Source organism: Gambusia affinis, linkage group LG16, assembly GCF_019740435.1.
Source record: "Gambusia affinis linkage group LG16, SWU_Gaff_1.0, whole genome shotgun sequence".
Classification (NCBI taxonomy): domain Eukaryota; kingdom Metazoa; phylum Chordata; class Actinopteri; order Cyprinodontiformes; family Poeciliidae; genus Gambusia; species Gambusia affinis.
The window spans coordinates 11,615,759-11,635,438 of NC_057883.1; the positions used below are offsets into that span (position 1 = coordinate 11,615,759).

Here is a 19,680-nt window from a genome sequence, read left to right on the forward strand (position 1 = left end):
ATCCCGGACTTGGCACTCGTGGTGTGGTAGGACAGAGCTGATCCGTCGATGTGTTGGTTTTTTTTTTCCTTCAATCCTGAGTTTTCACAGAGACACGGAATAAACTTAGAAAAACCTTTATTTGTAAAACCCATTGACAGGATTAACAGGAAAGACACAACTGCACCTGACATGAACCAATCTGCCGAAAAAAAACACAAAAATACTGTTCTTATTGTTGATCAGATGGAAACTTGAAGGGTGTCAAAAGAAAGGAGCCCAACATTTCTAATCATATGAAAATATTGGTAAATACAAAAAGAGGTAGGAGGCAACATTGTGCACTGCAATATGCTCTGAAGCACTGAAAAAAAGCCCAGATGTTTTAATTATAACTGTTATTCCCTTGTACACTAAAAGCTTTTTGAAGAGAAACTAAAACGTCATACATGTAACATGGGTCATATGATTAAGAACATCAGAAATAATGACAGAAAAGCTTCCAAGCCAAGCCAGAGAACATTAATAATTCTCCAATCGGTAGAACAAAAATATTTTCTTTTTTACTCTTTACTTCATATGTAAAGAGACAATGGTATCCTCATCTAAAATTATTTTTCTAGAAAATTAAGTACTGCAATTTGAGGGTGTTTGAAATCCAAGTGGATGCACATTCAAGACATAAACTAACGCTGTAACTATTCACTCATTATCACTCCTCTTTTGAAGGACAAGAAAAGAATTGACTCAAGCCAAGAAGCTCGAGTGGGAGAACTGTTTGCACTGCTTTAACTGTGAAGAAGTTTAAACCAGCTCTACGACCTGCTTAGTGATTGCTTTGAGTTTTTTCTTCTTTTCTTTTTTTCTTTTACAAAAATCAGAGAAATGAAGATGCCGTTTACATCTGTAAAAGCCTGAGTCTAAACCAAAGCAGCCACATCTCTCTGAAAGGATCATTAATGTTGGAGGTTTTCTATTGTGCAGAAAAACCTGCATCACTGGCAGCTTAAAATATGAAGCTTTAATGACCATCAGAGTTTGGGGAGTGGAAACGTTCAGATTAGTGTCCCTCGTACCTCTGCTTGTACGCGGAAGTCCTTTATATGCTTTTAAACATGCGTATGGGCTTCTCAGCAGTTGAGAATCGGCCTATTTTTGTCAGATCGGAAGGGGAACAAGCAGCTGTCCGTGTCAACCTTCACTCTGTGAGGGCCCAAGGCAGCAACAGACTGCAACACAAATGAAAACGGTGTTGAAAAATGCATAAAACACCTGGTAATGAAGAAATGGACAGACAATCTTGAATGTGCACCTTTCTGATGGCTGTCCAGTCCTCTAGGATGTCCAAATCTGGCAGCATATAGACAATATATGGACGTGAACAGGGTTAAGAACACATTCAATTGCTAAAATTTTAAGGAAATGTATAATTCCTAGATGTTGCGACACAAAGGATATCAGAAACCACAGACGGTCGCCTCCTCTTCTTATCTGGACTTAAAGCATCTTGCCTTTTCTTCCTCCCAGACAGCTCATCATTCCACAGCTCTGAACAAAGACGAGATGACTCAGAGGCATTGCGAGAAACTCCGAAGGCTTTGCAGCGAGAAACTCCGAAGGCTTTGCAGCGGCAAACACACTGCAGTCACCGCGCTACCTGATGTGATGTCGATGCTGTGCCTGTCTTCTTCCAGTCTCCTGATTTTCTCCTCCAGCTCGCTCTGCACTGTATCAAACAGCAGCAGTTTCTCGCTCTGCTCACACACATAATTTATAACGAAAGTCATGAATTAAAACAAAGTTCAGCTGTCCAGGAGAACCTTAGCGGATAACCCGTGTTTCTAACCTCCCAGTGTTGGCAAGCAGCCTGGATTTCACAGTCGTACTTGTTCCTCACAGAATCCAGACACAGCTCTCGGTAAATACCTGGCGGAGAAAAAAAAAAACAGGCTGTGAGACTGAACACCGTGAGAGGAGTAGAAGGATTTGTAAACGAACTGAAGTTACCTGCCACTTTAGTGCGGACCTGCATGTTCTCCAGCAGTACCGCCAGAGGATCGAGGTATTCCGCTGCCCGCCCGGCCTCGACCTCCGCCAGCTTGCAGTTCACCTGGCTGAGTCGCTCTCGATACAACCTGCACACCATGCCACCAGGAAGCACGGATGTAACTCGCTGTTATGACACTGAGTACACTGAAAATCGATCGGCATAGGTCTTACTGGTGCTTCAGATTGTTAAAGTGTTTCTCCAGGTTGGACATTTCATCCAGGCACTCCGTTCTCCTCCGTTCACAATCTTCCTCATCCATTTCTGGGAATTCAAAAAGGACCAAACATTCCTCTTGTGTGAGGTGAAGAAGTTCTCATACCTTTTGAACATTTTGACATTTTATTACTGAGATTTGCTCTGATACACCCAACTCAAACTAGCAAACAATTGTACAGTGAAAGGAAAAAGATACAAGGTTTCAAAAAAATGATGAATAAAATATAAAATGTATGGAATGCATTTTTAGTCAGTCCTGTTGATCTGTAGAACCTCTACTTCATGTAATTACAGTTGCAACTGTTAACCAGTATGAATGTACCAGCTTCCCTATAGAGACGGTTGCAGGTTTTGTCATATCTTGTTTCCAGACTTTCTCAATTTCACTCAGATTGGAGGGAGAACAGGATTACATGCAATTTCAAAATGTGAGAAAGTTTAAGAGGTATGATTTTATTTTATTTTTTTTACAAGTCTACTTTACGGATTATGCACGTCATAAAAACAACAGTAACCAACTTCTGAGTTTCCTCACCAGAAGTGTCTCCATCCTCAGAGACAGAAGAGGTGTCAGATTCCTCCTCGTCTGAGCTGGAAACTTCATGCTCCTGTTCTTCTACCTCCATCTCCTCTGCTACACTCTCCTTCTTCTCTCGGTCGCGGTGCACCGGCATCGCACCAACAACTCCAATTTAGACTCTAAACGTTGTGAAACACAGATGCGATTAATTGAAAATAGATAAATAATAATTTATATATATATATATATATATATATCCTCAGAGACAGAAGATATATATATAATTATATAATTTATATATATATCTATCTATCTATATATATATATATATATATATATATATATATATATATATATATATATATATATATATATAAATTATTATTTATTAATTTATTTTGCGTTTTTAAACATGATTGTATTTTCACATTTATGTAAGACAATATAAAATCTTCAATTAACACGCTTGTACATTAAAGAATATGATTAAATAGGAACATTTACTATTTATTATTTTCCCAAATTCTTCTTGCATCCTGTTTACACCACATGTGTATTTGAGGGGGGGAAATAACCAGTAATCAGTACTTGCTAGTTAAAATGTAAGCAAACGTAGCTCAATAGTTTTTTGTATTTTATTAATAATTTCACTTTACAAACAAATAATGTTAGCACTTCGTTAGCATGTTAGCAAACCAGTTAGATAACAATCATAACATCACAAATTCGCAAAATAAGTAAATATGTTTGAATCACAACTTACATGGTTTTTGAGAAAGGCGGTAATTACGAGAACCCTTTCAAACTATTAAAAAAAACTATAAATATGTTAAAGTAGTTTTTCTTTGCGCACAACTTGTGCCACTGTCATGCTAAAAACAAATCTCAGCAATGCGTTCTTATGGGAACTGTAGTTTATTTTGATGGTTAAGTCTAACTGACGAAGGACCTACACAACGGGCTTTGAACTACATTACCCAGAAGTCATTCTAAGGCGGAGAATTCCTTTATAATGTTTAAAAAGGCTTTAAAACTTTATTTGTTGGTGACTTTTTAGTTTTTAAAATACATACAAATTTGTGCAGCATATATTACAGAAACTTTAATAAAAGTTTGAAAACCGCTTACTTGTATTTATTTTGATTTTTTTTCTTATATCACTCACTTTGTTTCCGCCATGACAGCCACCGTCGTACGAGCCGCCGCTGACCAGAGGGGAAGAAGGGAGGTGCGGTTTAGAGATGGATACGTCGCCCCGCTATGTCTAACACATTCGCCTTTAATTTGACCAGAATGGGGGCAATTTTGCTGATGGATATTTTCAGCTCTGTAGCAGAGGACTGGTGTTAATGAACCGGGAGCGACGAGGTTCTTGTGACGGTTAAAGATTAACGTCTGAGTCTTATTCTGCGGCTCAGCTAGCCCCCTCAGCTTCTGTTCCTCACCGTCGCGGTTTTTTGTTGTTGTATCCCCTGCCTCGGGAATGTTTTCCAAAAAGCCTCATGGAGACGTTAAAAAATCAACACAGAAAGTGTTGGACCCGAAGAAGGACGTGTTGACGAGACTTAAGCATCTCAGAATTGTCATAGGTAAGTTAAATATCCATAGTAAGCAGCTAAGAGGTTAGCTTGTGTTTCCCTGCCTGTGTACATACATACTTGGTGCATGTCAGGCCAATCTCAAGCATCTATAAGTTGCTCTCTGCGGGAGTAAATGCACAACTAATTATTTTTAAGGCTTCAGTGATTTCTTACTGTTGTTTTCAAATAGAAAGAAATCAATTGTGATATTTCAAACATAAGTTAAAAAAGACATGTTATACGGTCACATATTTTTTTACCATGTTACAAATTGAATATATATTTGCATGGTGCTGAAGGAGTTAGAAGCCTAGCTGTATAGAGTTCATTATTCATGCTGATAGTAAATTAGGTGTTTTTTTTTGTGACGCTCTTGGTTATTGTTTATGTTTTTGGTAAGTGGAGTTTGGAAGATATAGGTTTATATCTAAGGTGGTGGTTTGATTATGTTTTTTTTTTCTATGCCAATCACAAACATGTATAAATTGTGAGAAGCTCTGTAAACCATATTTAAGTAAGTGAAAAAGTTGCAGAGAAAAAGTTTAAGAAAATATTGACAGTAATGTTTATGTACCATAATGTTCAATTTTGGACTGTCTCTAAGATTTTTTATTTTTTTACTTAATATAACATGCATTTACAGAATAAAAGCATTTTTACACTACCTTTTAATGTCACATATGTCCTGTACAGTTCAACTGATAAGCCAATCTCCTAAAGTAAAAAATTGTGAGCAAAGTAAAGCTACAATTAGCTTGATGCATCGGTCTGTACACACTTTGTTGAAGCGGCTTTTGATTTATTTGCAGCATTCAGTCTTTAGTTTTCATCTGTTATCAATTACGTTGAATCCAGAATCATTGTAGTATTTTTTTCCTGACAATTGTTTGTATTCTGTTATGCATGGGTTTAGGAATACAGTTGTAATATGAAATGGTTTTATTCCAGAGAAAGCATCCAGACTGAATAAAGTTGACCAAATCTTGTGGGAGAAATTTTGTCAAGTTCTCATAATCAAATGGGAACATTTCATACTAACTGAACAGAACCATTAATCCTTAGAAAACATGGATGTGTTTCATAAATTATGTCAGTTTTGCTGTGTTGTGTGTCCTCCAGGCTGAAATGCAGACACTGTGATGCCGCATGTTGTCAGTCAGGTTGTGGTGATTTCTTCACGGGTGTGCCTGCGTTCGGCACAGGAACCTGAAGAGTGAGAAGTGCTGAGTGGGTTTTCTCCATGCTTTAGCGCACAAACAATTTGTGATGGGTCGGAGAAACAAGGCGATGACCTGATAGTTTACCTGGTGGAGCTGTGAGTTCTCAGGACAAGCTTGGGTCTCACTAATAGCTCATGCCGGATGGGGAAATGGCCTCTAGTATTTCCTCTCTGTGTCCAGTACTGTAACGGAACTTCCTCTGTTTTTGTCTTTGTGAGAGGGGTGTGCCCCCTCTCTGTGCTCTATAGGGAACTCAAAATTATGATAACAACCACAGAGACCAGCGAAACATGCCTGCACCAAGACCGTTTTAACCACACTAGTTCTGGTTTGGGTGATGAAACTTTGGTGAAATTGCTAGTTTAGTTATTCTATTTGTTATAAACTTGAGGAAGGTTTTATAGACTTTCAGTCTAATCTAATGTGGCTCATTTCTAAAGTACTTAAACTATGTTCCATACAGAAAAATAAACAAAAGGCCGTTTGCAGGTTTTTGTTCATTCAGTCATGATCTGTATCTGTATTTCAAATGAGGGATTAATCATTGATACTGCAGTTAATTAGATGCTTTACCTGATGAAATGTCCCTCTCTACGTTTTTAACATTTGTCAAACATTTGTATTAAGTTAGGGCTTTTACAGCAGATTTAGCTTATTTTCTTTTAAAGGCATTAATAAAAGTCGACCTCATACTGGCCAACTCAAGCAGAAATGCTGCATGTAGTTTGTGCTGCAAAGGTTTGTGGCACCAACAGTTTAAAGATTAGGACTTAAAATGGCCACGCCGAGGTTTAGTTTATAATTTCTTGAAAAGGATGGTGGCACAAAACAACATTTTTGCAACTCAAACCAGCACAAATGGAGCACAAAGCTTGAGCATGAGAGACTTTACTGTTTATGAAGTCTCAGCAGTATAATCCATCCTCTATAGGTGCTTATTTGTTCTTGGTCATGGGGATTTAGTCCTGTGGGTGAGAGGTGGTGTACATCCTGGGCAACACTCAGACACGTGCGTTCAAACAAATGCAGTTTTGTTCCTTACTGTTATTTTAAACAGCAATAATAATAACAATAACAAATCTTGGGTTCCCTCTTGTTTCTGTGAACATCCTTTATAAAATCCCATGTGAGGAAATGCAGTCAAATCAAGCACCTCCATTTCTAAGGTTTATTTGGTCAGCAAAGTCTTTAATGTAATATATAACAGACAATAACTTTTCCCTAAACAAATCTTAATGTCTGTTTCACTTGACATTGGAAGCCTTGGGTTTCATCCTATTATTAGCCATCAAAATCTAAAATAGATTAAGAGTCAGCTGCACAGAGTTGATAAAAGTTTTGCTTGAATGTGCCAGCTTCAGTCGGAGAAGATAAAACCTCCCAGCCAAGACCTTACAAGGGAAGCTTTCTGACACTGATGTGAGTTTGACTTTCAGCTGTTGTACCAGGAGGAATCCAAAATGTGTCTCCGCAGAGACCCGGGAATGCCAATAAAATATTATAGAGTCAGCATTGTGTGACTCTGAAGAATAATAAGGGGCAAAAAAGAGATGCACAAATCCAAATGAAAGCAAAAGCAAACGTGGAACATCATGACATGAAGTAAATTTGCAGAAGTCAGATTAAACACCGAGTTCATACTTCTGAGAACTACTTCCTGATCAGAAATGTGTAATCTTTAACAGAGTCTTATTAATTTTTTACCACTGGTGCATTTAAACACATTCTTCAACTGTAGAATGCCGATAAACAAAGAAGACTGACATACATCACTTAAAATATGTTGGAAAAAGTCTCCCTCTTTATTCTGTAATATTTCTCTTATTTGTGTTAGTTTTTTTTCTCAAGAGATGTTTCTTGGAGTGGAAAATAGATAAACTAAGGTTATAGAAAAGTTCCGTGCAGTTGAATGTTGTACAATTTGAAACGTTTACTCCAGAGTGTTGGGAAGTAACCCTCCGACTGCTTATTGAACTTGATATTCAGTAGGAGCAATGTGCTTCCATCCTGAAGCGCTGATGGGTTCATGGGAGGCTGAATGCTCAGGCAGGTTGTCAGAGGAAAACCAGTGGAATGTTTCCTCTGGGTCGTGGGTTGAGTCTCTGCCTTAAGAGTTCAGATATGTTGGTGTCTAGTTCAGGAGTGATTGCAGGAGATGAGTTGACCCAAAGTGGATTTGTCTGTGGTAAAAGGAGGACGTGTTTCAGGAACATCCTGTAGAAGCTTAAAGCAGAGTTATGTTTGGACATCACCATATCAAATCTCAAACTTCAACGCCTCATGCAGCACTGTTCAGTTCGACATATGAAGTTGTAAATAGTGGGCCGCAACTGCAAACAGAGTAATTGGTTGACAGCTATTAGTTGCACTCTACAAATTAATGTGTTATGGGTATTATTTTCTGCATTGGTAAGATTGTAAAAACAAATTGGGTAGGCCTCTGTGATTCGTTCCTTCATGCGTTTCCCAGATAAATCCGAGCCTCGTTCTGTTTCTTCTTCACAGAAAATTCCGAGGCTCCAGATCTGAAGCAGTTCTTCGATATGTACTATTCCCATATCTACTATGTCTTCTTTGAAAACTTTGTCACCATTGAGGTCAGCCTCAAGCAAAAAGGTAAAGTTTTCCCATTAATAAACGGCCAAAGACATTATCCATCATCTTCCCTTTCTTTGTGTTCTTTTTGCGATTGTTTTTGTCTTTTAATACGGCTCTGTGTCTTACAGGTCATAAGTCTCAGAGGGAGGAGCTGGACTCAATCCTCTTCATCTTTGAGGTAAGTATTCCAGAGAGTTGCAATGTGTTGTTTCACTCTGGGTAAACAAATGGCCTAATGTGTCTGCGAGTTTTATCAGCAGATTGTTTTGGGATTTGTTGTTTCCGACTAGATTTATTGTGGGTACAGAACAGAACCCAGACACACTTGGCATTGTCGCTATGTGATTTCAGATTCCTCCAAACTAGGGACTGACAACAACTGTTAAGGAGTAACCGTGATAAACGTTACAGGCCTCTAACCAGGTGCTGCTTTAAAGACCTAAAAGTTAGATTTCCAACAAAAAGTCTGTGTATGTATATTAAAAAGGTAAACAACAATACAACAAACGCATACGTTTATGAAACTATGATCTCATGTGTTTGCACTGTCCACCCCTAATTTTGGACAATACAATTTATTGTTTAAACTGTTTTTTTTTGTTTGTTAGTTGTTGGGTTTTTTTGCAGAGGAGAAATGAATAAAATACAGATAATTTCAAAATTTGTGACATTATAAAGAACTGGTGGCCTGTTAGATTGGTGACTCTTTTATTTCATGTACAATGCATTTATACTCTGAAATCAGATTTGTCCATTTCTAATGATTGTGTTATTCACTGGATCTAAATCTGAGAAGACCAGATTCTAAAGTTCTGGAAAATAATGAGTATTGTGCTGATGAAAAATGTTGGTTCATTACTATTGATATTGTCTTCATAATATTTAACCGCATTATTGCAATGTAATATTTTCAATAAATGATACTCCTTTTACAGAGGAAATAATAGTGAATTAAAAATCACTGAATAAAAATAAAATAAAACGTTAAGTTTAATACTAAATGGCCACCTAATTTTCACCCTAAAAATTTTTGTAAAATATTGGAAAAGTCTGAAAATTTGAATTTAAATCTCCCTCAAACCAATCTGTTGTATATTTTTGTCTTTTAGAAAATCCTTCAACTTCTGCCAGAGAGAATCCAGAGTCGGTGGCAGTTCCACAGCATTGGTACGGTTTCCTTAGTCCCAACACATTTTACTGCCAAAGTTTTTTTTTCTGCCAAGACTTCTTTCAGTCACATTTTCCTAACAATTTAGACAACAAGCAAGTGCTTTTTAAGCAGCTTTCTTGTTTAAACTCACAGTAAAATCAACCAGATAGCTGAGTAAACTAATGAAGCCGTGGCTCATATTTTTTTCTTCCTAGGACTAATTCTTAAGAAGCTGCTTCACACTGGAAACTCTCTGAAGGTAATGTAACAGAAAAAGATGTTTAACCTCTCGATTTCCTGATCATAGATTAACTATTATTGATTTGAATTTTTACCTCGTGTTTTTTATTTTTATTTTTAATTATTATTATTCTTTAATCCACATCTTAGATCCGTCGGGAAGGCGTGCGGCTGTTTTTGCTGTGGATGCAGGCGCTGCAGAGCAACGCAGAGAGCGAGCAGCTGTGCATGTTTGCATGTCTGATTCCGGGTTTTCCCGCTCCTCTCTTACGTGGGACCCCACGCACCCTGGACAATCTGATCAATCCGCCACTGAGTCTGACTGAGAGTTCGTACAACTAAAGCACCCACTAATACAGACTGTGGTTTGTTTCCCATTGGGTCATTGAATGCAGCTTTAATATTCCTGCTTTTCATTTCTGCAGCTCAAGTGACCCCAGAAGAAATCACGCCATTGGTCGCTCCACAGTCCGGCGATAAGAACCAGGACGACCTCACTGCCTTTTTTCTTGAAGCTCTGCTGAAATACATGGTAAACCAGGTATTATCCATTTTCTTACTAACATATTTAATGAAACCACGACGTAATAATGCTGCCATGCTTTACTAATATCACTAATGGTAAACACAGGGGATGACTACAGCTGGTGTTGCTGATTTAAAGGCATATTGCATCCCCTGCTTGTAATTTCTTTGCTTGCTGCTTTCACCCACATGTGTGCAAACATTCACACACTGATAAGATTCACAATGGCGCTTCTCTCTGCTTGTTCCCATTTCGTGCAGCCTAATTTCTCTTTATAATACAGGGCTTTTTTGTTTGTGTGTATCGACCAGGCGAAGTCTCTGGAGTGGCGGTGTAAAGAGAACCATGAACGTGGCTTCAGCTTCCTCTTTGGCCACTTCAGGAAGTTTTACCTTCCTCACATATTTCCCAACTTCGCTATGGAAACGAGCCTTTACAACCCCATCTTGGGTCAGTGCTCTTACTGCAGGAAGACGTCCATGAATTACAATGGAAACAAGAGATTTGTGTTTTCCTGAAGTGCATTTGATGTTATGTTTCTTTAGATGTACCTCCGATGCGTCCTAAGCCCTATTACAGTGTGGTGCGCAGAGAGCAGGATGGTGGTGAAACTGTGTACTGTACCAAGGAGAGCTTCCTTCAGGCCAGAGTCATCTTTATCCGCTGGCTTGTTTCCTTCTGGTTGGAACCGCGACCCAACACCCAAACCCAGATTCCAGGAACAGAAGGCGAGAGCGTCCCAAAGAACATACAGGTACTGTCCTCTAAATATGAGGTTTATAAATGATTTTGTTTTCAAGGAATTATCCTAATTTATTGTGTTTTGTTTTTTATTTTAATCCACACATAATTTTAATTATAAGCGGACGCTCAAACTCAACCATTAGCCATTTTCACTTTGACCACACAAGTTTGTTGCTATCCAAATTGATTTGTTTCCTGGAGCAGACCAAGCTTTTAAGTATAATGCTGCCTTCAGCACAATTATTATGATTGTGCTGCTTGACTACAGAGCGGGGCTGCGCTGCTCCAAGTGCAGCGGACTGCCCATCATGCCACCCCGTGCCTTGTAGCGCTCTGTGACCTCATCTGGGTTGCTCAAATCAGAAACAGCCTGGGACATGTCAACATAGACAGAGCTTTGCACATAACACAAAAGAAATATTGTGCAGTACCAAAAAAAGCTGTTATTTGAAGCAATACCCAACTATTTCAGAGTTAAAGATGACTTTCTCTCCTGCTTTTGACTCCAGCCTGACGCATGTATTTTTGGTAGTGTTGAGGCTGGGACTTTTGGAACACCATAATGTTGGCGTTAGCATAATTTATCCAGTCCAAAACCAGTTTTGATCTTTGTTTGGGATCACTGTCCTGTTAGAAAATCCAGTTGCATCCAAACTTCAACCATCTAGGTGTTGATTGGAGATTAAATTGAAGAATGGAGAGGCCTCTTTCATCATCGTTCCATCCAGTTTGGCAAGGCAAACTGCCATGAGGTTTAGCAGAAACCATTCTAGACTCTCTATCTGGTAGCATTTCCAAGTCAAGCACAGAGTTGGTTGCCTGATTTATAAGTCTTCGGCTCCTATAGTCATTGTACTAACTGTCATTAATCGTCTGTCTCAGCGAGCAGCTGCTGGATTGGCCGCTCGCTCAGCCGGCAGCTCAGACGACGGAGGAGGGAGTCGGTCCGAGAGTCACCTAGAAAGCAGCGGCAGCTCGTTGGGGCCGACGGGAAGCAGCATCGGCGGTCCGGTGGGTGTGGGAGAGCCGGAGCAGAGCCACTCCAACACTTCCACGCTGACGGAGAGAGAGCCCAGCTCCTCCTCCCTGTGCTCCATGGACGAAGAGCAGCTCACAGACATGGAGGTGGTGAGGAGAGTGCTGACCAACTCCAGAACCAACGTCAACTTCATCATAGAGATCTTCAGACAGGTGAAGGAAAATAAATATTAGTGATCAGTTTCAACTTTTTTGATATCCTGTCAGTTACATTTTTAAATTAAACATTTTTACCTTAAATATTCTCATTCCAAGTTTATTTGTATGTTATGGAGATAGACGGCCTCTTTAATTCTTTAATTCAGCAATCTGTAAAAGTAATATGAAAATGCTAATAAACCCATTCTTAAACTATTATTAGACAAAGATTTTTTTAAAAACATTAAAGGCAGCTGTCAGTCCTCCTAGTGTGGATGTCCCTGCAGCTTTACCTCAAAAACAGAATGCTCCATCTCAGACTCCAAAGGCCTTGTTTGGTAGTTCAGAGTTGGAAGGATGGTGATTTGGGTTTGTTTTCTATTTATTTAACTTGTGCTATTTCATTTGTACAAGATAAAGAAAGGGGACCTCTAAGGCATGTTGGATAGCGGCTCCTTAGATCCAAAGCAAAAAGTCGGATGCCTGCATCAAACGAGAAAACATTCAGACTGTAATGGTCGCGCCAGAGGAAAACGTTACATTGTGTTCTGCATGTTTTGTGTAATTACAGAAACATTGCACAAGCAGCACATTTCCGCAAAATCTTACTCTTTTGTTACATTGGGCCTGGTTCCACACACAAATACTGTTTCTCAGTAAATGGCAATAACAATGTCACACCTTGTGTCAGGATATGTTCAAGGATTTAATACAACATTTGCAGAAGTTACTTGTGGGAGGTTAATAATTTTATTTTTTATTTTTTTTTGCGTGAGGGGACAGTTGAAACTATTACTAGAAATGTACGAATGGAAATGAATGAATCTACTTTCTCTCCTCCTATTCAGGGATTTCTACTTCCCATGTCTGAGGCAGCTGCGATGCGAAAAGTGGTTCGTGTTTATCAAGAGTGGATCTCCATGGAGGACAAGCCAGTGTTTATGAAAGAGCCAGAGGAAGGTCCGTATCCCATTCCTGCTGCTAGTAGTCTGGATGCAGGCTCTCAGCAGGGAGACAAAGAGGCTGAGGTGGGAATTTTCTTCAGAAGCAAAAGTTTAATCAGTCAAAAATATTCATAATTATAAGTAGCAGTTGAATAATGAATTTATGTTCTGCATTTTTCAGAAAATCAACAAAGAGATTGACAGCGAATTGCTGGAGTACAGTATTCATGCTGGAGGTCAAACGACACTACAGGCAGGAACTTACACTTTGCTCTGGTGTACACTCAAGATGATTCTATCTTGTTCTTCTTTCTCATTTTATAAAACCCTTTCTGTCTTCTCCAGGTCTTCATCACCCACTCTGCCAACGTTTTCCTGCTGGAACCCGCCAATGACATCAAGATTCTTTTAGAGGAGCATGTTGACATGTGCAAACGGGTCCTGAACATCTACCGCAGCTTAGTTATGCACGAAACTATGGAACAGAAAACATGGTAAAAGAAAAAAATACCCAGAACACGCCAATAAATATGTCAGTATGTCACTGTTCTCAATTTTTTACTACTGTCACATATGCATGTTTTTTTAAACATATTTGAAAATGTGTGACTTTGTGTGACAATAAGTCAAAAGCAGCTTTTGATTTATTGTCAAGTAATACATCATGTGGTGTTATAAAAATTCTATTAAAAAATCAAATGAAACTTCTCCCTATAGATTAGAATGCTATTTATTTTGGCAAACACATAGAGCTCCATTTGCTAGTGATAAATCAAAACACAAAAATATTGCTTAATCATATCTCCTTGTGTTCGATTAAACAGCTACTCTGATTTTAAAAACAAAATAAATATTCCTGTACTTGTTTGTAGGGAGCAGATCTTACTGGTCCTGCTGAGGGTGACGGAATCTGTCATGAAAAGGCCTCCATCCATCATGCCTCAAGGGAAGAAAATCAACACGCTGTCCGGCAGGCTGGCTGGGCCCATTTTTCAGGTACACAGCTGACACTAATGTTTGTTTCTATGTCCCTATTCCAAAAGCACATTTAGTGTATTTAGTAACTAGTTATTATTTAAGCAGATTTATATCTTCAACCTTCTTTTTTATTTCACTCTGCTTTTTCTTTGCAGACTTTAATAGTTGCCTGGATTAAGGGCAACTTGAACGTGTATATCAGCAGAGAACTTTGGGATGATCTCCTCTGTGTGCTTTCTTCTCTGACCTGCTGGGAGGAGCTGGTTACTGAGTGGTCACTCACCATGGAGACCCTCACCAAAGTATTAAAGCTTTCTTACCTTAATGTTGCCTGCATTCTTGCTTCTATATAAACAAGATTGATGGTGTCTCTGTTTCCTAGGTTTTGGCCAGGAACCTGTACAGCGTGGATCTAAATGAGCTGCCTCTGGACAAACTCAGTGAACAAAAGCAGAAGAAGATTAAAGGAAAAGGTTACTGGACATGGTTTGCTTTGAGATGTACTTTATTGCAGCCCCAACTGTGACTGTGAAAATTGTCTGTTATATTATTACCCTTAACCTGAACAGCCAAAGAGCAGTGCAGGCACTTTATCTGCACTCCATGTCAAGGCAGTAAAATGCTTTGTGAAAGTCATTTTCAACCATAAGCATCAATGTATTTTATTAAGATTTTATTCGATAGACCAGCTCCAAATGGAAGGAAAAGGATGGTTGGTTTTCAAAAATTTCTTAAAGAGAAGTCTGAAGCACTCCCTGAGTATAATGCTGCCACCGCCACGTGTTACCATGGGGGTTTTGGGGTCAGGGCGTACTTCCATATAGTCTCATTATTTTCGAGCCTCTAACATGGATTTCTCAGCAACCAGCTCCATCTGAGGAGCTTCTTTTAAGAAAATCATCCCCACAGCAGAATGCCATCACCATCATGTTTTACTGTGGGGACGGTGTGTTTGCAATAAATTTTTAATCCATATATCCCTTTGCTCCATTTCACAACTATGAACTGCTCTGAGGTTATAACTTTGCCAGACACAGGAAATATGTAACACTTCAATCACTAGCTGCTCATAAATGACTGTTATTTGTTCGTCCTCCAGTCGGTACGGAGGGCCAGCGGCAGGCCGTGGATCGGTCTTTCTCTAAAGGCTGGAGCAGAGACCAGCCGGGTCAGGCGGCCGCCATGCGCCAGCGAAGCGCCACCACAGCCGGCTCACCAGGCATCGAAAAGGCAAGGAGTATTGTGCGCCAGAAGACTGTAGGTCAGTATCATCTCTGCTTGAATTCCCTTCATCTTATTTCACATGCTATAACTCATTAATTTAAGCCAGAGTTGCTCATGCTAACCAGCTCTTGTCTGTAATGCTTCTTGCCCCATGTCTGCAAATTTGCTTTAATTTTCATGTTGAGTGTTTCATGCAGGAACTTGAGTGATCCTGTTTGTGAAGCTTCCACCAGCCTCTCACTGTTTCCTTGTATTTTCTGCAGAGCTAATCCTGAATCAGTGCTCCTCTACCTTCAGTGTTTGTCTTTCAATCTACCCACAAAACGTTTTCTCTCCTTTCTGACTTGTTTTATAGAAATCTTCAAATCTGCCTCTTCTCTCAATCTCTAACTGGTATTCACCTTAACTTCTCTTTTCTGTTCTTTCTTTCTGCTCTTTATTTTCCTAATCATTTTTTTGGTTTTCATCCTTACGTCTGCCTGTTTCCACTCACCTTTCTTCCTTACTCCTCACTACAACAATACTCTTCTGTTTCTTTCCTCCATTTTCTCGATTTCTCTTCCGACTTCTTCAGCCCTGCGTAGCTGTTCTACGGGGGACTCTCTGCTGTCCTCAGCCTTTATTCGCAGTGCTAAGAGTGCTCCTGCTCTGGCTCCGCCTCTTCCTGTCCTCCTCCACCACCACCACCCTTTTCTACCCCCTCTTGCTGACCATCTGGCAGGTACACTCTTCTTGCACTACCTGTCTTCCTGCTGCCTGGAAGCAATAGATTCCTGCACGTCTGACTGCCTCTATTAAGTTTATTTGTTCGTAGTTTGCATGCTTTTCAACAGGAATTCATCTTGTTTTTCAATTTAAGCCAACCTTGAACGCTGACCGGCACTGAAGCAGGAAATTTGATACTACAGAAAGGCATTTTGACAGTCAGCATTCACTGTGTCTGATATTTATCTGTACACATAGAACTGGACGTACCTGTTGTCCTGTCTCCTTACTTTTAACTTTCATTTTTTATAATACATCCTGCTAGAACTCCTGCTTGTCCCTGTCCATTAAATCGCATGCCTGTGTTCTTTTTCTTCAAATGTTTGCTTGTCTGTCTGTCTTGTTTAACTTCCACCGCTTGTGATATGTGTAATTTATTTTAATGCAGTTATTTCTTACAGATCCGTTATTTCAGATTCCTCTAATTTTCTCAAAGCATTCTTGATGCTTGTACATGCATGCTGTTTGCTTCTTATGTGAATTACAACTGTCACAGTGCATTTTATGTTAAATAGAGAGGCACATGTCGTAGATTTGTGGCTTATTTCTGATTTTGAAAAGAAGTCTTCTTTCTCATTAAGTACTATATGTATTCAGAATATTTTTGTTTACTTTGTAAATAAATTGAAAGGTTAGAAGTCTTCATAAGTGGCTATTACAAAATAAAAAGCTTTTTAATTTTACAAAAACGCAGCTAGAAGGTTTAAGGGTGTCGCTATGCGGCATGAGCACTGTGGCCAAATCTTCCAGGTTATTGGACATAGGATTCATTATATTAAACCCAACTAAAAACAATTATAGCATATCTGGGTTACTCTTGGAAGATAACAGTTCACTTACTTTTTATATTATGTCATTCTTTGCATATTCAAATTTCACATTTTTGTTTCCTAAGGTCTGACTTTCAGAGATTTTACACCTGCTAAAATTTCTAAAATTAAACTTTTGTTCTCCATTTGTTTGCTTTTTTTGTTTTGACATAAAAACTACACAATATGCTGTTGTTACGGTCGGGTTCAAGGACTAGAGAAAAATAAAGGGCACCTGAAATCCAAAGAAAAGTTTGACTTATCATACACAAAACTTGGAGCACTATTTCATCCCTACTGAACACCAGAGGCAATGCTTCAAGCACTGAATGATTATTCTTGTGCTTATGCAGGTTGAGTGAAGATCACAACAAAATCACCTATGACCCACTTATAGTCACATGACAGCTGGTGCTTTCGTTCTTCTTGTGCACAGGTGTGATTGTGCGAAGCTATGTTTACCACTTGCTTGTTGCTAATAGCCTCATGACCATGTATGGTTGGAGCTCCAGGTGAGTTTCACTCACTAGGGGCTCCATAAGGTATTTTTTGTTTTTTAGCAGATCTGCAGTTGTTGCTGCGATAACTGCTACGTTTTGATTTTCTTTTCTAGGGTAGTAGTTTACTGCTTGCTTTAACCCTTGGGGAATTTTAAATTGACTTAATACACTTAACGCCTTTGTCTCCCAAAATGGTATTTTATAAAGCTATTATAAAAATTCAGTATTTATTGTTGTCACTTTCACTGCATTAAATCTTTTCAACAGCTTCAGACCTATCCAAATATATGATGTTTTTCATATGTAAATTTTTTTTCTATTTTTTTTATGCCTGTTTTGTCCTAAAAAGCTTGATTTTTTTTTTTTTTCTTTTCTTTTTTTTTCCCTTTGAAGGAGAAATATTCAAAGTTTACAATATTTCCAAAAATAAACTCAAAAGGATATACAAGTATATTTTAGTTGTGGGTGTTCCACCCTCAACCAAGTTGAAAATTAATAACATTAATTTTTATGTATTATCATTTGTGAAGTAATTAGCTAAAAGCAAATACCAACACTTTTATCCCCTGTGACTCAATATGGTACATCTTTTCAAACTGTAATAAAAAATATGCATCAATTTTTCTTCACTTTAGCTTGATTTAATCTTTTCAGAAGCTTCAGATATACCCACAGATATAAAGTTTTTCTTATTTTTTTTCAATATTTTCTATATTTACTTTTTTCTCCCCCCCCCAAAAAAATCCATATTTTTGAAGGAGAAAACCCCAAAATAGGCAATATTTTTCAAAAATAGACATTAAAATGGAATTTCTTTCATGTGGATGTTTCATCTTTGACCAGATCAAAATTTTATATCAATATTGATGTCTATGCATTATTTGTTTTACCTTTGTGACCTAAAATGATACATTTTATAAAAGTGCAATAAAAATTCAATATTTATTTTTTTTCAGCTGCATTAAATCTTTCCAATAACTTAAGATTTATCCAAAAATAAACTTGCTATGTCACACATCAGCCTCTCCCGTGATAGACAAAATACAAAAAATGCTAATTGACTTTGATTCTTCAAATTACACACACACATATGGATAAAATATTTTCCCAATCACATTCACACTTTCCTTTACATCACTGCCAATGCACCAGGACTATTTTTGTGGTGTTCAATATTTTCATTGTTATGCATTTTAGGAGGTAATAGAAACATTTCCCCATTGAAACTTGATTAAATAAAGGGGCCGGGCCCTTTGGTAATATTAGGGGGGTATTCACATCTAAAACATTTTTCTCTTGTATTTTGAAGGCAGAAGCTTAGATTAGTTTTGTTTTCAGGTAAAGTTTTTTTTAAATGTTTAGGTAACTGTCCACTGCAAATATTTGGTCATAGTGGGAGTCAATGGGACAGACGGTCTTAAGTGTACACAAAGGCATAACTTTTGTTGTACATACATTGTAATCAGAGGGACAAAAAAATTTTAGAAGAAAACTAAAAAAGTCCATGTTTCCTACAATTAATGTTTAAACTGACTGAGATATGGAGAATTTTAAAAAGCAGTAAAGCAGAATGCCCCATTTTGATCAGCCAAGAATGGTTCATTGGTTCATTTGCCTTGATTCCTTGATTGAGTGTTGTGGCTTATATAACTCGAAAGCCGTTAGTGTTTCTGCTCGTATGCTGACCACCAGGAAGTGTTGCAGGTGATTGGTTCACTTCCACCTCATGTCCTGATTGCTTTGCCCCATTGGCAGTTTCTTCATTTTTTTCCAAAGGAAGCATTTCCAGTTCAGGGTCCTCCCATTCACCCGATACGTCACAGTGGCCCCCTCTACTCTGGTGCTGCAAGGTTTGAGAATCTACCCATATCTGGACAAACGGCTCATTTGTGCAGCAACACAAGATCAAGAGGTCCTTGACACTCAGTTAGTGATCGATCATGTGGGATGCCTGGCCTGCAGGTGAACATGGAGATAGCAGTCTGACTTCCTCACAGGAGACATCTTCCTGGGCATTGCCATGTACTCTTTCTCTATGACTGCTTGGCCGTCACCCCATTGGATCAACAGTATATTAAGTATGCTTCCGGAAATCAGGCTTGGCGAGGCACTACCTCTTGTGTGGTATCGTCAACTTTTGGGTATGCTCATACTTTGTTTCACAGGGTGAATGTGGCTCCGCCTCATCCCCTTCAGGGAATCATGGAGCAGCATCCATGAACATCACTCTGAGGTAGGTATTGTAGTGGTTGTCCCTTGGATGTTGCAGATTCCTCGTAGCGTTGTTGACATAAGTCATCCAGTGCTTGAAGCACCGCCTCTGGCGGACAGTAGGAATGAAATAGAACAAAAGTTACAACTGTAACTATAGTTTTATGAATCCCAGATGACCACCAAAATGCTTAGATCCTCGGAATCCTTGCACCTTATGTCCCGATTGCTTTAGGTGTCATCTAACTAT

The 19,680-nt window shown here is 38.7% G+C and overlaps 2 protein-coding genes across 9 annotated transcripts in view; one reads left to right on the plus strand and one right to left on the minus strand.

Moving 5' to 3' along the window:
• Positions 1-100: 100 nt before the first annotated feature.
• Positions 101-4,059, minus strand: brms1la (BRMS1 like transcriptional repressor a). Of its 2 annotated transcripts, none has more exons than XM_044143723.1 (9): positions 3,931-4,059; positions 2,781-2,944; positions 2,200-2,290; positions 1,987-2,114; positions 1,826-1,905; positions 1,637-1,733; positions 1,438-1,527; positions 1,292-1,356; positions 101-1,208 (listed from the first exon to the last, which is right to left on the minus strand). In XM_044143723.1, the coding sequence occupies exons 2-9, from the start codon at positions 2,917-2,919 to the stop codon at positions 1,110-1,112; spliced, it is 789 nt and encodes a 262-aa protein (XP_043999658.1). In that variant the 5' UTR covers positions 2,920-2,944; positions 3,931-4,059; the 3' UTR covers positions 101-1,109. The 2 variants fall into 2 exon arrangements, with proteins under 2 accessions (XP_043999658.1, XP_043999657.1); XM_044143722.1 differs by lacking the exon at positions 3,931-4,059 and adding an exon at positions 3,529-3,699.
• Positions 4,060-4,126: 67 nt separating this feature from the next.
• The window catches only part of ralgapa1 (Ral GTPase activating protein catalytic subunit alpha 1), a 62,116-nt gene continuing 46,562 nt past the window's right edge, over positions 4,127-19,680 (plus strand). For 4 of the 7 annotated variants that reach the window (XM_044143713.1, XM_044143714.1, XM_044143717.1 and 1 more), the window contains exons 1-18: positions 4,127-4,354; positions 8,071-8,181; positions 8,292-8,341; positions 9,273-9,330; positions 9,529-9,572; positions 9,704-9,881; positions 9,979-10,094; positions 10,391-10,529; positions 10,625-10,833; positions 11,706-12,014; positions 12,848-13,027; positions 13,125-13,196; positions 13,289-13,437; positions 13,816-13,939; positions 14,077-14,223; positions 14,304-14,394; positions 15,021-15,182; positions 15,720-15,866. In XM_044143713.1, the coding sequence (XP_043999648.1) occupies positions 4,249-4,354; positions 8,071-8,181; positions 8,292-8,341; positions 9,273-9,330; positions 9,529-9,572; positions 9,704-9,881; positions 9,979-10,094; positions 10,391-10,529; positions 10,625-10,833; positions 11,706-12,014; positions 12,848-13,027; positions 13,125-13,196; positions 13,289-13,437; positions 13,816-13,939; positions 14,077-14,223; positions 14,304-14,394; positions 15,021-15,182; positions 15,720-15,866 (2,392 nt within the window). In that variant the 5' untranslated portion in view covers positions 4,127-4,248. The remainder of the gene's footprint in view (positions 4,355-8,070; positions 8,182-8,291; positions 8,342-9,272; positions 9,331-9,528; positions 9,573-9,703; positions 9,882-9,978; positions 10,095-10,390; positions 10,530-10,624; positions 10,834-11,705; positions 12,015-12,847; positions 13,028-13,124; positions 13,197-13,288; positions 13,438-13,815; positions 13,940-14,076; positions 14,224-14,303; positions 14,395-15,020; positions 15,183-15,719; positions 15,867-19,680) is intronic. The other 3 variants (XM_044143719.1, XM_044143720.1, XM_044143715.1) reach the window with 2 other exon arrangements.

Bases quoted from the DNA above. Each gene is read 5' to 3' on its own strand.
- brms1la (XM_044143723.1), bottom strand. From the start codon at position 2,919: ATGCCGGTGCACCGCGACCGAGAGAAGAAGGAGAGTGTAGCAGAGGAG. The intron at 1,906-1,986 runs GTAACTTCAGTT...TTTCTCCGCCAG, and splicing joins GGTCCGCACTAAAGTGGCAG to GTATTTACCGAGAGCTGTGT. The intron at 1,209-1,291 runs GTGCACATTCAA...TTTGTGTTGCAG, and splicing joins ACTGGACAGCCATCAGAAAG to TCTGTTGCTGCCTTGGGCCC.